We start from the raw sequence: 16,770 nt of genomic DNA, 5'->3' as shown, positions 1-16,770 counted from the left end.
CTCAAACATTACACCAGTCTGTAAAATTTAGCAAAACTAAAATTACCTAAATTGGGAGCTGAGCATGTCAAATTTGCATTGTGTGTGTGAAACTTTGAGGTGATATAACCCTGGCAAAGAAAATTTTTCACAAAATTATGGCTGCATGCGCCGGCTGACCCGGCTAACTGCACTCACAGTGGTCTTCTCGATGTGGTCCTGCAGGGAGTCGATGAGCAGGTCGCCCACGGGCTGCCAGCCCGCCCTCGTGTCCTCGGCCTCGGCCAGCCTCAGGTCCAGCTGGTCCATGGCACCCCGGAGGTCCTGCAATTTCTCCAGTGCCTTGTCCACCTGCTGCTGCCAGCTGTCTGCGTTGGCGCTGAGGCGCTCCCAACGCTCACGCACCTCGGCTGTCTGCTTCCGGATGGCTTTGGCCACTCGCTGGGCCTTCTCCTCAGGCGTCAGCTCTGAGGGGACGGAGAGGGGGTGGGGGGTGGGGACAGGGAGAGCCATTGCATGGTGATAAGTCCCATTGCTGATCCACTTTAATGGCACCTACAGAGGTTCTATGGATGTCATCAGCACCTATAGTACCAGTCAAAAGTTTGGACACACCTGATTATGCTAACATGTATTCAAAGACATTTTGATCTAAAGACTTATACTTAAATGCTTGATATTTTTTTCTTAGACAAATATAAATAGTGAATTTTTCCTTCCGAAAAATTTTTATTTTAAAAATTATTTTTTGGCTATTATGAAAAATCTAAAATATGAGATTTTGATTTGTTCTTAACACTTTTTTGAACACTGTTGGGGTTTTCACATTTTTAATGCATTTACTATTATTCTAAAATGTGGAAAATAGTCAAAATAAAGAAAGAAAAGTATGTCCAAAAGTGTGACTTTTGACTGGTACTGTATATTACCAATTAGAGCCCTCTATGAAGTATTTTCTCTGCGGTTCATTTCAATGGTTACTGCATTCACCTCTTCCGAAAAGAATATCATTTGTCTCAAGCCCTGTTAGATACAGGTTATATTTTGAATCTTATCAGCAAAGTCAACCCCTCCAATTTACAAACAGTAAGTCTTTGAAAGGCCCAACACCTTGGCTGCAGCTGTAAGTAATACCAGGCCTTAACCACCCAGAACACAGCTCTGCTTCTCAAAAGGACAGACATTTAACATGTATCTCAATTTTATTCATTCTGATGACCAAGGTTAAGCACTGCATTTAACCAAAAAAACAGCTGCCTTGTATCTATGCCTGTGTGGCATAAAAATGGACAGATGAAAATTCCATGTTTTGAAGGTAATGAAATCACTTCTCATATTTGCCAAATGTTTAAAAGCTCTGAAATAAAACAGAACACTTCTCTAAGAAAATATTCACAGAGTCACCACAGAAACATTTTATCATCACTTTGACTCACACTCATGTAGCTACAACAGAGCAACTTCTAAGGAAAAAAAAACAGCAGAACTGCTATGGGACAAGGACTAGCTTTTCCTTCACAGTGCTCTGCACTTTCACAGGATTGATGGACCACAATTAATATCCATCTAGAGCACTGCCTGGGGCTTGATGGCTCATGCTGTCATAGTGTTGTCACCAGTCATTAAGTCCCAGAGTTGCCAAACTTTCACAGTCCAAGGCTCCCCATCATTATTTTCCAGCTAGCTGAGGCCCACCTTGGTTATGTAATACCTTCTCCCTGTACTCTGTATGTATGAGAATATGTGTCCTCTGTGCTGAAAGGATGACAGTGTCACTTGTTTGCGCGGCTGTCCTGAAAAGCAAGTTTTGCCTTTCTGTGATTCTTGCTGTGACAATCTGTATACTGACAAAAAGTCCCAAGCCTTCAGGATGTCATTCTCACATTTTTAGTAAACAGAATTAAAAGGCCATCAATATACTACAGACATCTTGCACGTCAAAGTTACTGACAATAATTTTGCTCTTACATTTGTTAACTTAGTTTCTAGCGTGTACAGTTCTTGTTATTATGTATGTCAATGTCACTAAGTGCTTTCCTGCTGTCTATTCTCACTGTCATGTCAAAAAATCCATAATTATGGTATAAAAAGCCACTTTCACTTTCTCAGCTTTGGTAGCCTTTCTCTGTTCCCCAGCTGACAGTGTGGTGGAGGGGATTACAATCCAACAGCCACTTAGGAACACAAGGTAGTAAGTGCTAAAATGTCTGCCGAATATGAATGATGAGGTTCAAAATTTTAAAGTTGCAAACTGCGTTCAGACAAACACACCTCCAAACCTTCAGAGGGTTCAGGTCAGACCTGCTAATTTCCAGAGACATTCAACAGCATACCAAATATGTAAACTTCCTTGCAGTTTTATATGATAATACCTTATGATTTGTAAAGTGATGCAGAAAGAACACAATCAATCTCAATATCAGGTAGCTTTGTTTCTGAACAAAGATTTGTTGAGGTGCAATTAACAGTAGCATAGCTAGTCGTTTTATTAAACTGATTATTTTGAACAATAATTGTGCAAATATCTATGTGTTGTGAAGACATTGAAATAATGTGACCTGATGACATGACATAACCAAGATGCGCACATGATAGGGAGCAGTAAGATTTTTGTTCTTCTTTTGCAATTGACCCTGCAGCCCCCAGAGTTCATATGCTTTAGACCATCAATGTACTGATGTCAATTTGCAGTCCCATGACGACCAGGGATCAAGCCACTGACAATGGTTTTAACCTTTCTATTAACATTTAGTCCCTCACAGTCTGCGTCACTCAAAGAGAAATAACACACTGCCCCTGCTGGCCATTCAGCTACATGACAACACATTGAAAGCTCTGTGGGTTGTGATGGTTTTCACTGATGACCTGGGTCTGGATTCTGTAAAAAAAATTCTGATTGCCTGTAACACCTGCCAATCCCAGCAGGAAATATAAGTGTGTGAGGCTGGAGGACTGCTAGCAATACTAATGTTAACCTACTCTACAGCAATCCCCTGTGTCTGTGAATGATGCAGGGCTAACACAACTTGGCAGACAGATGTGAGAACCCGCTTGGTCACAAAACAGCATCTTCTCAACCTCACATCACATAAACTAGCACTGGTATCAAAGCGAGCTCCACATTCCACAAGAACTATTAATAAAAAAAAACAACTTTTAAAACTGTAAGGCAAATTGACCGTTGCTGCTGTGGACCTCAACAAAAACAGGACACAACAACTGATGTGTACCTGCAAGATGCTGATAGCTGAGCCAAACAGGGCGGTCTGCCAGCGTAAACATCAGTAAATAACATCTGAGCCCACTGTGCTGCAATAAGGGAGAGTTTAAGTGGGTGAAGAATTGCCGTTACTTTTCTTCATGGAGGGCACTGAGATCAGATGATGGGTTATGATTGAGCAAAACTGAAGTGGAAGAGGTGACATGCAGGCAGAGGAAAAAGTAAAACGGACTGACGTACACTGAGGCACACAGAATCCATGTGCCTCAGGGACAGGGGCTGAAACCTGACACAAAAAAAAAGACTGCACCAGCAGAGGCGAGTCGCATGGGATTAGAACACTTTGCAAGATGTCAGTAAATTATGCCACAAGGAAATGAGAGCCGTGTCTAATGAAGTCCTGCCCTGTCTCCACAGTTATCACTCCAGACATCTGAGGTTGGAGGAGCGGGGGGGATGGGTGCAGGAGGCATTCATAAGTCTGAGCTCCATCACAAATGTTCCTAAGTCAGTCTGTCAGGGTGTGGTGGATACAAGCGCCAACTATGCTGCTGAACTGTGATCAGTGTATCTATATTAATGGAACATGTTCAATTTAGAGTTATATCAAAGCAGCCCCCACCCTAAGCATTCCCCATGCACCTTTCCAAGATTTCTTATTCATGTATAATGTCTGTCTATAAAATTTACGTGTGTAGAGTTTCCACAAAAGCATCAAGTTTGGGTAGGAGGGAAATCATAAGCACAGTGATAGTGGTTGATGAGGCCAAACTTTACCTTAAATCCTGAAGCATTTAACTTTAAAATCCTCAAATAAGGGAACGCTTTCAAAAAGCTTCCATTGCCATTACCCATTACCCACTAGAACATGTCTGGGCTCTCACCCTGCTCACCTGTTTTGGGCTGCAGGTTCCTCCGTGGTTCCTCTGGGCCCTCGATGGGCTGATCGGCCAGAAACATGCGGGCCTGGTCCAGAGTGCCGACCACCACTGGCTCCCGATCCTTCAGCTCACTCCGTAGGGCCTGGAACGCACAGAACAAGAGGACAGGGTCAAATCTGGCTTTGAACGAATGGGAGAGCAAACAGCCGTGAGTCTGAAAACGGGTTGCAGGTATAGCTTTGTGCTGCAAGCATGACAGCCCCATTTGTATCGGGTGTTGGCAATGATAGGAGGAACAGCAGCGTGAAAAACAGCATTTTATCCTAAAAGGCAATTAAGGCTCAGATTCAATCCATGCACAAAACACATAAACCTTACTGTCATTAAGAGCTACAAAAGTTAAGCAAAACTTTCTTTCACTGATCTGATAACAATGACTTTCACGATCTAATTTGTTTGCAATTATATTGTATAATTCTGCCTCTAAACCTTAAGAACAAACACTGTTGCCATGAGATTTAATTAAAGCAAATCTCACATATCTCCATTTCCGTCTTCATTGCTTAGAATGAGCTCAGTGACAAAGATATCTCAAGCAATCAATTTCACTCCAAATTTTAAAGCAACCACTTTACAACAACAATAGCTCCTCGCAGAAACCAAAGGCAACGACAGGAAATTTTACATTGAGGCTTAATCAATATAAGAGGTACCATAACAATATCTCCATAATGATTCATGTGGAGGCACTAATTTAAAATGTCCTCTCTGAATGAAAGCAGGGGGTGGGGGTGGCTGGGCAGCAATCGAGCGAGCTTGTGGAGGGCCAATGTGACATTTCCCTGAGGTCACTGTGAAATTAGCTGAGCCTCCAAATAAACTGCTTGCTCAAGGATTGTCACTCATTGCACGGTGGCCCCGAGGCACAAACTGAGGGTCCACTTCGAACCCGCCCACGCGGCAGGAGAGACAGCAAGCGACCTTCAGGCTCTGCCGAGAATACATTATCGCTCGAGTTGTTAAGGAAGGCCAGTGGAACCAGAATGACTCACTAAATGCTGTAACTACTCTGTGCCAAATAGGAAGGGCAAAGAGATGACCATTAAAGATGGGGTCATAACTGCAGCCATGGCCCCAGGGAACAATCACATCCAGGTGGGTACAGTAGATAGTTTTCGTAAAGGATGATATACTGGTAATTTCAGCATACAATTCTTCATGAGATGGCTGGGCTTATGAACTATTATCATTCAGTCTGTTCTAAATAACCTTGTTTTAGAGGTACCTGGAGATGGTTTTAATTTTACAATCCACAGAAAGTGTTTGTTTGAACATCCCAAGCATTTTATCAATCAGTCTTGAAAGGACCACTGACCTCCAGAGTTTGCTATTGTGTGTCCAACTATCATCGAGGTTCATTTTCAAATATCAATTGATTCTTTTATTCCAGCAGAAGTGTTTTAATTAATTCAACTGTCAAATAAGATATAGAAGCTATATGATAATTATGAGGTCAATTACTGTTCCTTGTTCCAAGAACAGCTTCAGGGCCCTTTAATTGAGAGAGGAAGACATTGAGAATGCCAAAACACCAGGAGCCATTGGCCATTGAGCCTTTCATAGGGAAAAAAACACTGCTGAGTATGCGTGACTTTCTGCTCCACTGATTATAATGGCAAAACTGCAATTAAGACTAACAACTTGAATATGTAAACAAGAACAGAGGGGAACTCCCACAAGTGTAAAAAAGAAAAAAACAAAGCAATGGGATTAAAGGATGTTTCTTTGATCAAATTCTTCTAAGGGAAAGAAAATAAAACTGTTTTCTCTGTTTGCAGATTTTGTAACATAGAATGAAAAATATAAAAATAGTGAGTACTGTACCCATGAGGAAGGTACCATGTACACACCACTGAAACAAACAATGCTTCACTCCTGGTGAACAATATAAGGACCATGCAATGAAATGAACTTCCCAAACTAGTTTATGAAAGGACTTTTGAGACAGACAGTTTCTCTTTTAAATTGAGTTCAAAACCCACAGCCAGAATTTTTGATTTTCCTGCTTGTTTGTATTGACCCAAATTTTGTTTAGTTTTGTTTCATCATTTTTTTCAAAGGCTAGATCTGCACTCTCAAATCGAATAAACCACAGAACTTTTCCTGAATAATTTGTGCTTTTTATTATTGCAGGTATGGTGCAGGACCCAAAATAAACAGAAATGTCTTGGCTTTACTGCAGCAATAAAGATTACATGTTTTGCAGAAGAAAAAACTGGTATATCTGAGAATGAGAGTCCAAACCTGTGAGGTACCTCCCGATTTCTCTGTGCCAAGGTAACAGCCATTTAGCCCACAGAGGATTACATGCAAATGGATGCACAGCTCCACGCGCTGCAGTGACTCATGCTAACCCAGATGAACTTAGCCTGTCCTTAGTAGAGGGAGGGGTGAGAAGAGGAAGTATGAGGCAACTAAGCCATGCTCTGTTTGGACGCTCTCCTGCAGCCTTGCCCTCACGCCCACTCCGCTCAGGAGACCCCACCTCCCCGACCTTGGGTGGAACAGCCTGGGTGGGTCCCTTAATACACACACACACACACACACACACACACACACACACACACACACACACACACACACACACACACACACACACCGTACTGCTTGTGAGAACGAAGACTTAGTGAAAGATGAAGCACTCCTTGGCACATTATTTAACACGCTGTGAATAACCATGTGAAAGAAAATCATAATTTCGAAACTGTGATTAGACTAAAATTAGACTCATGCCTCCTGCTAATTTTGCACCATTCTATACTCTTTTTTATGATCACAGTAACCACAGTTCCTTCAATGTGAAAAAATTCGGTCCCTGTGAGTGATTTCTCACAAGAGAAAAACTCCACCATCATTGATTTCTTTCAAATGAACACATCAACGTACTGGAAGAATACAAATAAAAAAAAACTGAGAGGAAGCACAAAGAGGATTTACTGTACTCATGTTCTAAACAAAAGTGTCATCAAACCGATTGAGCCTTTGAGAATGAAGTCACCCACACCTCCCACACAATGCCTTTGTGTCAACCCTGTTCTAATGATTTTCCCCTTTCCTGTGCAGGGACATCACTTCAGCAGAAAGCTAAGAGCAGGTGAACAACAGTTCACTGCTGAAAAAAACTGTACAGTCATAACCGCAGACTGGTTTACGAACAGCTGCCGTCAATATTTCCTGCCACAGGACCGCATCCTTGCAAATGAATCCGCCTGTGGAAAGTTGCCAAAACACCACATAGTGTGCCTGTAGATTCCTTAATCACTATGGCAACAGTCCCCGTATCCATTTGACTCTGTCCCCATTCTTGTCACCACGCTTCAGGCAACTACTTCAAAATATGTATGAGTGCAATGTTTTGGTTCTGAACCTAATTGGCGACTCTAAGACAAAAGTGTGTCACTGGAGACATGCTCAGTGGTGCCCTTTCACAAAACTTTATGGAGGCACAACTCCAGATAATGCACAGCGATGTGAGACATTAATCATTCAGATCCCACAGAAAAATATTAAACAATTTCTATTGCAGAAAAAATTAAGAGATGTACGAGTACGCTACATGGAAGTCACAGCTCACCACATACTTTCCAGCACTGTACTTTCAAAGGGCTACTGGAAGACTCTGAATTACACTCAGGCAATTTATCAATATTATATCCATGCACTCTATCGTGTTCTAGCCTTGACCTTCACCAAGTACAATGGGACAAAACCTTACACTGGTCCAAACTATGGCCCACGGACAATCTTATCCTCCCTATGCCTTCTGCTGATAAGGCAACTCGTGGCTGATAAAATCACAGAGGACTGCAGAAATGTTCCGCTCTTTCAGTCACTGACGTTCTCTGCAGACTTTTCAGTTAAATGACAAACTAGGGTCTGCGTGCCCAGGTTAACTTAAACAAAGCTACGGTTCTTCTGGCTCTGTGGAATGCAATTTACATAGAACCAGAAACCTGCTCTTGTAATTAACTGTACAAGGTTTTTTTTTTTTTTTTGCTCTCACAATAAAAGGGAACATCTGGTTTCTGTGACCTAGGTTTTGAACCTAGAAAGATTATATACCAAGATAATGCATTTCAAGCATTCATGAGCCTGTCACTTCAGTCAAGCACCATATTCAATAAAGAAATATGTTAGCTTTTAAGACTGTTTAATGATTGCCAAAGTCCGAGTCCACCCTGACATCAGAATATCATGGGTGTTCATATGCACATTCATTCATATAGGCAGCCGGCTGGTTCAAGTTCCCAGTGAGACACAGCTGCTGTAGCCTTGGGCAAGATACATAACCCGAACTGCCTCAGTAAATATCCAGCTGTATGAAGAGAAAACATATAAAAAAATATAACCAAAATTGCTCTGGATAGGAATGCCTGCTAGGCAAATGAAATGTAATGCAATATACAGACCAGCAGACGGTGCATACTGTATCTCTCGGATACACATTTATTAATGAAAAAATGCAACAGGTAACATTTCCACATAAAGGAGATATCTCTGAGACTTTGAAAAATTACGGTGGAAAATGTTCCTAAAAGCCAATGCAGAGAGGGAAAATGGAAAACACACCAGACTGGGGCCGCAGGAGACACACCTGCGCATCAGGGGGCACAACCACTGGTATTGGGATTCCAAAACAAATGAGGACGATCAATCAGAGATGCGTTATTGTTCATTCAGAGCTGATGCGGACCAGAGTGAGCGATTCTCCCTTTTTTCCTCCGTAGCAGATTAGATTCCACTTACACGCGCGTTTGATCCAGTTCACACTTTACGGCCCATGGTTCCCAGCGCAAATGGTGCTAATCCATCAAAAGAGAAAACCATTTATTTTGACTCCCCTCCTACTGTCCTGTGCCAATGTCCACAAATTATTCTAACAACACCGAATATCTGCCGCTCCGCAGGCGGAACAAGAGCATGCTAATGTATGTAAAGCTAACATTGCCTGACACTGTTCACGTGTGTACCTGCTACCCTGATAATTTTAATTATTAACTGCCTGCAATTTACGAATTAGTCAATACCGGGGTGTGCAGTATAGTGCATCCTTATTGTTCAAAATGATAAACACCTACTGTAGGAGAGAGATAATATTGGGCGAATTTACTGTGGGCTACAGGCATTCTCCGAATGCTATTAATTTAATAAAGTTGATTGATGAGTTTAATCATACAGACTCTAAAGCTGCTTTTTACTAGATAATTAAATGTGTGATTAATACAACCTATTATGCAGAAATAAGGAGAAAAACACAGACAAAATCAATACTGTGCCAAAGAGCATTTTAAACCCTTCCCATCATATGCAGCGATCTTATTTCTGTCCCTGTTTTTCAATTGTTAGTTGAAATGAACACATTTCAACCAAAAAATGAAATATTTTCTCAGATTTTCATTTAAAAGCCTATTTCACTATTTTATTAAACAAAATAATTCCATGCACCCCACACACACACAAACACACACACAGTACTGTATGTTATTATAAATTATTATGATTTCTCAGAGTGAGCTGCTCTTGGGGCCCTAATTTGTCTTGCGGACAAGTAAGAGCTTTTATAGATGTTGCTCTAAAGAGGGGTGCAACTTTGTGTCTTGCCGGTGCTCTGGTTGCCTGCTCCCTATGGCAGTCAGAGTGGGCCTCCTCACACACAGAGCCACAGCCTCACTCAGGACGGACCCCAGCCTGTGTACACACTGCAGCTCCCTCAGCCCTCTCCCACGGCCATGTTTTCTTTGATTAGCTCCCTAACATTCCGGAGCCACGCCTGCCACGGGGGACAGGGCGAGTCAGAAAGGTGAGGGATCTGATTGGCTCATTTGAAAACAAACCCCCAACAGTGATTATGTGCCTTGGCAGAGGGCCAGATGGTTAGTGCTGTCTAAAACCCACGTTGGCCAGCTCTATCTCTCTCTTTGTGAGTAAGCGTGCTTGTCCTCTTATATAACACAGACTTACACTAAATTCACGGAACTATTTGCGTGATGCTCATGTATGTTCCATAAAATACAATAACTGAACTTTTAAACAAGTGAACAAGGAAAGAAATGACAGCTCAAGGCATAGGAACACACTCTAAATGAGGACTGGGTGGGCAGGATGCTTGTCTTGGCACCCCTCTTCCATTTCCATAGAGTCCAGCATGCCCAGAGAGGGAGGAATCAAACGTTTCAAAAAATTAACAACAAATCTACATAAGACAGACAGTTATGAGGCATGCCCAGCTGATGTTTCTGCTTACCCTAATAGCCAAAGAAGCAATGCATTACTGTGGAAATTCACCAAGCAGCCTTCCTTGTAGGAGCCCTGCCGATATCAATATTTACATGCGAGACTTTAATATGAGCTGAAAGCACACAGTGCCTCCACAAAATTCGGGCAAACACTCCCTCACACCTCTCCCCCTCCGGTCCTGTCAGGGACTCTGTTAAAAAGCCGTTTTTCCTACGTCTCGCGGCGCCCGGCTCCCTCCGCCGCGCAACAGACAGAGTTTCTCATCATCCCCGATGTCCAGGTGCGCCGGCCCCGTAATCAGCCGTGACGCGTTCAAAAGACCGGCGCTTTTTTCGCAATGCGAGAGCCTTCCTTGCCGGGGGTGCAAAGACAATCTATTAGGAGCGCGCACCTGGGTGGAAATGAAAGCTGATCCTCTGCTTTTCATTATTCACAACGCGAGAGATATAAAGAAAAGGACGAGACCGGGGAGAAATTGAAAGCTCGGAGGTGCGGATGAAAGCCGCCTTCTCTCTGGACAGAGCGGCAGAGATCACGAAGAAGTAGAGCTCTAAAAACGATTCTGCACAATCCAATGACTGCTCCTGCCCATCTCCCTTACCCTCCATTACACAACTAAACACAATCTAGCAGCAGCGACTTCGCTCATGTTAAACTCAGACAGAATAAGCTGATTGGCTGCTGGAAAGATTTAACATATAGCAAAACACCTCGAACTGCTTTGCCTTAGACTGCCTCGAATGAAGTTTTCTGCAGTTCATCAACATAAGTACTAGCAGAAGGAGTGAGAGGGAGCTGCACTGCTCAAAAATGGAGAAAAACGTTGACTGGGGGGGGACTCAAACACATAGTTAAAATATTATTCCAAGCATAATTCATACAACCAAACAAGTGTGGTATTCTTAATGCTGAAACCTACCCCTGGTAATAGTATCCATGTTTTATCTAAATACAAGCATAACTTTGTTCATTTGGTACAGAAGTATGGAATTAATTGCATAAACATCATCACAGATGTAGACAGGCTGATGAGGAGATTATAGTTAAGACCATATTTCCTCATATCCACAACACAGAAGCCATCTAAAAGAGCTGGGGTAAGCCATTTTTTCTAATCTATGAGAACTGTTTGTCTAAGACTTTACAAAGTCCCCGGAGACTGAGAATGAGATTCATGAATTCAGTGCCACCATCACCAGCAGGACAGCACCGAGTGCAATTCTCATGCTTCATTCAAAAGGCAGACGCTTCTCACAAGACCTGCACCTCCATCCATCTGCCCCATTTCGCAATACAGTGGGAGGTGACCGTGGATACACACACTGGGCTGCGATCAGACGTTTTTGCCTCAGCAGAGAGGTGTCAGGTTGTATAAGGACCCAGAGAGTCTGTGCTAACAGGCAGGAGTAACGAGGATGCAGCACTTGGATCGCTACGACGCAGTGCTTGGCTGCATGCCGACATGGAGCCACACTCTCTGAGAACAGCTCCTCATGCTGCAGACGTGTTTCACCTTTTCACTGTACCATACACTTCACTACAAGCTACAGCATGTTTCCACACCTGACTCAATGACCAGAATACAGCTAAAACAGTTCAATTACAGCTGATATCTAGAGAGCAGTCACTTATCAATCTTAATTTAAAAAAGCTGTTCTTCTGCAGACTTAGGTGAACGCAGATCAAGTAACATTCCAAGCCAAAACAAAATTTCCTCAAAATTGTTGTGTAGGAAGCCCAAACAAACCACAGCTGCTGTGGTCACAACACATGATGCAGTTGTATACCAGATCAGAGCAGACCCAGCTAAAAAGGACACTAAATGTACAGTGCTGTGGAGAGTAATAAAAAAGAACAGGACAGACGCAGGCTGAGGCAGACTGACCATGCAGTGGTCGTGCTGCTGCAGCAGTGTGGGTACATCCCCTCCGATGGGCATCTGCTTGTTGAGCTCCTCCTCTTTCAGACTCAGCCACCTCCACAGCTCCTCCAGCAGGGCCAGCAGGCGGCTCCACTTCTCCGCACTGGCCTCCAGGTGCGCTCTGGGAAAAACACAGGTGCCACGCCCACATCAGTGCATTACATTCTAACATTACTGATGTACTTACCTCATTTAGTTTTTTTTTTTTTTTTTAAAGTTATGCATTTATACAAGTGGATATTTACTGAGGCAACTCTGGGTTAAGTACCTTGCCCAAGGGTACAGCAGCGCCCCAGCGGGGAACCGAACCGGCAACCTTTCAGTTACAAGTCCTGCTCCTTAATCATTATGCTACACTTCACAGTACACAACTTCAACAGCAGAGGAATGTCTTCAGCTCAGAGGAGGGAAACGAAAAGAACCGGTTTACACAAGGTGCTGCTGACTATGGTAACCGATCGAAAAACAAGCCGCCATATTAATTCACTAGCACGAAATTCATCATGTGTTTAAAATTTGAGTAAAGGAGGTAATTGGACATGATAGGAAAACGCATTACATTGCAAAGTAAAAGTACTCTCTTTGAAAGAGAGGGAGATTGATATTTTCAAAGCTTGTTTTGACAGCCCCTAGTTATGCTAATTACATCAGAACAATAGGATCGAGACAGCAAATGCCTAAAAATGTAGCACAGTGACTGCACTCTAATCGTACGTGTATAACAATTAAGGTTTAATGACTCCTAAATTACGATGCACTGTAATGCAATTAACTACAGCTAGATGTTTACTTTATATTCCTATGTCTAAAAGGGGATACATGCGCTCTGGGTTCTGCTGGGTCCTTGGCACTATGCAGCCATTGTGTTCATATTAGATTGTTATGCTAATCTGTGTCTATGCAGCAGTGGGCAAGGCTCATCTTGTCCATGTCCCAGAGGATTATAGGGGATGTAGTCCCCTTTCCTTCATACCTTGCCTGACCTCTCAAGAGCTGAACATGTCTGATCAATTGAAAATGAACTTAAATGAATTATGGCCAAAAAAAGTCATGCATGGCAAAATACAGAATGAAAATAAGGAATTTACAGTCTCTCTCTAAAAAACAGACTGTGCCATTTAACAAAAATCCAGGTTACTGCGTTTGTACAATGTGTCATTTCACACATGTACTGTACCATATTATGTTCAATAATAATAATCTACACTTTATGAATATGACGTTCATGGGAGTGGGAAGAATGCATACATTCCGATTATATAACAAATGGACTAAGAAGAAAGCATACATTATATGACACATACCTTTTTAAAAATCAAATATGTGCCCTTAACATTCTCACCAGTCTAGCCTTTAAGTGCTCAGCGACACTTATAATGAGAGCCTGAGTGAAATAAGGACAGAAAGTAAACTCCTCTCTATGAATTTAATTGGATTCCTGTGCCTCTTTATGTGGGGCTCATTATGCCTTGTGAGAGAGCAGGCTGGGCTGACCTCCCATGTGAACTCTGGAGGTGCAGCGTGCGTACGGACCTGATGTTGGCGGATTTGGCCTTCAGCTCACTCCAGCGCTGGTTCATGTCGTCCAGCCGCTGCTGGAGGAACATGGCCTCCTCCGAACTGCCCAGCGCCTTGACCATCTTCGACCTGTTGCCGTCCACGCTCTTGAAGATGTCATTGTGGGCGTCGATCTCTGCCTGGATATCCTGCAGGGAGGGAGGGCGAGATATTGGGGGCATGTGAGAGCAATGCATGATGGGAGATACCTGTATCAGCAAAGCTCCTGGGGGTAGGAGGGGGGAGGGAGGAGGTGGGATACTTGGGTTGGAAAGCTTAAGCGGCTTTGAAAACAAAGTGGTGAGACTTTCTCCGGCACTTTGGGACACTGAGGTATTGCATAGCAACTTTCCACCACCATTCTTGCCCTGACGGCGCACTGGTGTGGCGTTCACTGAGGGACCTCCACCCCACGGCTTAGAGCGGTTTGAACGTTTGAAGCGTGGATCGCTGGCAGGTCCCAGAGGTGCCGTCAGCAGATGCGCGTGAAACAGGCTACATTATTAAACGGGGTCTCGCCGGCGCAGGATGCCTGACGGGGTGACTGACGCTAAGAGACTCTCCCGTCAGGCAAGCTATTTATAGCTTCAAATTGCAGGCAATCTGTGATCGTCGTCTGCGTCCCGAGCGCAGGGCGTTTCTTAATCAGGGAGAATACAAACACACAACAAACACAAGCTGCACGTCACACTGATTGCTAAGGCCTATTTAAAACAATCAGAATAATCACCCCGCGCAAAACTTCAAAAGCAGAAAAAAAAAAAACAGGGAGCGCCGAGCAGTCAGGCCTCTGAAGTTGTGTTGCTTCCGTGTTCTACACATTATTGAACCAGGCTTTGATCAAACCTTCAGCTTCGAGTGTGATTGGGGGGCGGGGGTAAGAAGCACGCAGTTTACCTCTGTTAATTGAAACAGCAAACAGGATCAAACAGCTTTGAAAAAAACCCTCCTGACACGGGCACAGAGCTCGAAGCTGAGGCGGATGCGCGCATGGAGCTGGCTGATAAACAGGGTCTGCACAGACGCAATGTCGGCTGCAGTGTGTGACGCCCGGCCTCTCGCTCGCTTTCTGTTTCCCTCCCAAAGCCGGGGACAAGGGGACGAGCCTGAGACAGGCTGGCTGGAGGTGCTTCTGCAGGCGAGCCAGCCAGTATCACACAGAGGAGTTCAAAGCGGCAGCTGCTGTTAGGCTATCTGAACTAGCACGAGGTCCACGCTATGGCCAGTGCTGCGCCAACGAGCCCCGCCTCGTCCAGAACCCTCACAAAGCACTCCTCTTTCCTCCTCCAACCCACGGCCACAGGAAGAGCCCCACCCCGGGGTCATGCTCGTAAAAGCCGCCATGTGTACGTACACACTATTGTTTTAGCGCGTGACTGTTCAGACACTGAGCTTCTTTTGGTGGCAGCGCTATGAAAGGTACAAGTGGCGAAACTTGAGAGCGGGCCGTTTTCCCTTGAGGTTACATTCATTTTTTAAGCTGGATGAACACAAGCATAATGTTCTTTCAGCAGAAGCAGATGACCTCTCCCTGTCCACTTAGGTCTATGATTTATTTATTGAGTTTTATTTCTGTGCAAATGTGCACTTTTTCAGGATTTTCAATACTTCAACTTACAGAACATTAGTGTTTAATCTAACTGATTTTTTCATTCATTTTTTGCTGTCCTTGAAAACAGTGGATGAATAGTAAATCATTTAATGAAAGTATATCTTGTGCATATATGTGTATATATATATATGAGAAGGGGGATTGAAACACTGGGAAGAGGATCTGTTTGTGGAAGACAATATTGACACTATGGTTAAAACATTTCTGTGTATTTTCGATCAGCTCCAAAACAATTGAAAAATCATATCTCCCAAGAATATTTCTGTTTCATGTCTTTCAACCAATTTACTCATTGAATAAGGCTCCAGCACTGCTGATTTACCCCTAAAACACTTACTGCACATCTCTCTAAATTTAAAGGAATGCAGTCAAGGCATCCCACTAAATTACTACACGTCAGCACACTCATGCTCCATATGGAACAAATGAACAATCAGAGGAGCTTTCTGACCATCAAATGCAGAGCAATCAATGAGACGAAATCGCCAGGCTCCCCGCAGTTTGATACTCCGAGGGTTCCTGAAGCTAAAACCTATTTCTGTAGGTGCTCAGAGGAACAAAGCAATAGTCCACAGTTCAGTGCTGCTGTTTAATCAGGGTCAGTCACAGATCCCTTCATGCTTCTGAGAAATGAATTCAAAGCTGCCTGTCCAGCACCCACGTATTTGTGTAGAAGGGGGTAAATTAAACTGGTTCTTACAAGAAAGCCTCTATACCACAAAGCAAGACAATGTTGCTCAGTTGTGCCAAAATAGGATAACATGTACACACAATTAGTATTAATGCAAGTATTTGCATCTTGTAACAACTATGCCTAATTATAACTCAGGTGCAGAAACATTTTCTTTTCATACAGGAAATACACTCAGTACCAAATATCGTAAATCACACCAGCTCGCCAGTTTTGGTCGTTTTAAGCTAACGTGTACATGGTTGCATCCTCACATACAGTTATGACCTGACAAGTGTAGTACTTAGGAATATAAACTGGCCCCCAGAGAAGATACCTAAGAGCAGAAGGTCTCCCTAGTTATGCTACATCCTGTACAGAGACAGAGAGGCATACACACAGACACAATGCCATTCAGACCCCCTTAGGTTTCCAGAGAAAAGTCTGGATGACATGCTCACTGACAAACCCCTGCACATAAACTAACATACTACACACAGCTAGTACACAAAATGATGTGTACTATGTCAAAAAACATACAGATACATGCGCACATACCAATACACGCACACACTGCAGATTAGCCGAGCATTGCTTGTCACGGCAGTGGTTTGACATGACTATTGAAAGGTA

The 16,770-nt window shown here is 43.3% G+C and overlaps 1 protein-coding gene across 6 annotated transcripts in view; it reads right to left on the bottom strand.

The window, feature by feature from the left end:
- The window catches only part of utrn (utrophin), a 181,854-nt gene that overhangs the window by 47,799 nt on the left and 117,285 nt on the right, over positions 1–16,770 (bottom strand). For all 6 annotated transcript variants that reach the window (XM_036549529.1, XM_036549532.1, XM_036549531.1 and 3 more), the window contains 4 exons: positions 13,832–14,004; positions 12,263–12,419; positions 4,093–4,222; positions 178–446 (listed from right to left, as the gene is read on the bottom strand). In XM_036549529.1, coding sequence (XP_036405422.1) covers positions 178–446; positions 4,093–4,222; positions 12,263–12,419; positions 13,832–14,004 — 729 coding nt within the window. The remainder of the gene's footprint in view (positions 1–177; positions 447–4,092; positions 4,223–12,262; positions 12,420–13,831; positions 14,005–16,770) is intronic.

The sequence above is a fragment of the Megalops cyprinoides genome, chromosome 17 (assembly GCF_013368585.1).
Source record: "Megalops cyprinoides isolate fMegCyp1 chromosome 17, fMegCyp1.pri, whole genome shotgun sequence".
Classification (NCBI taxonomy): Eukaryota; Metazoa; Chordata; class Actinopteri; order Elopiformes; family Megalopidae; genus Megalops; species Megalops cyprinoides.
Note: the sequence above shows the minus strand (reverse complement) of the source record. Positions and strands in the feature narration are given on the sequence as shown.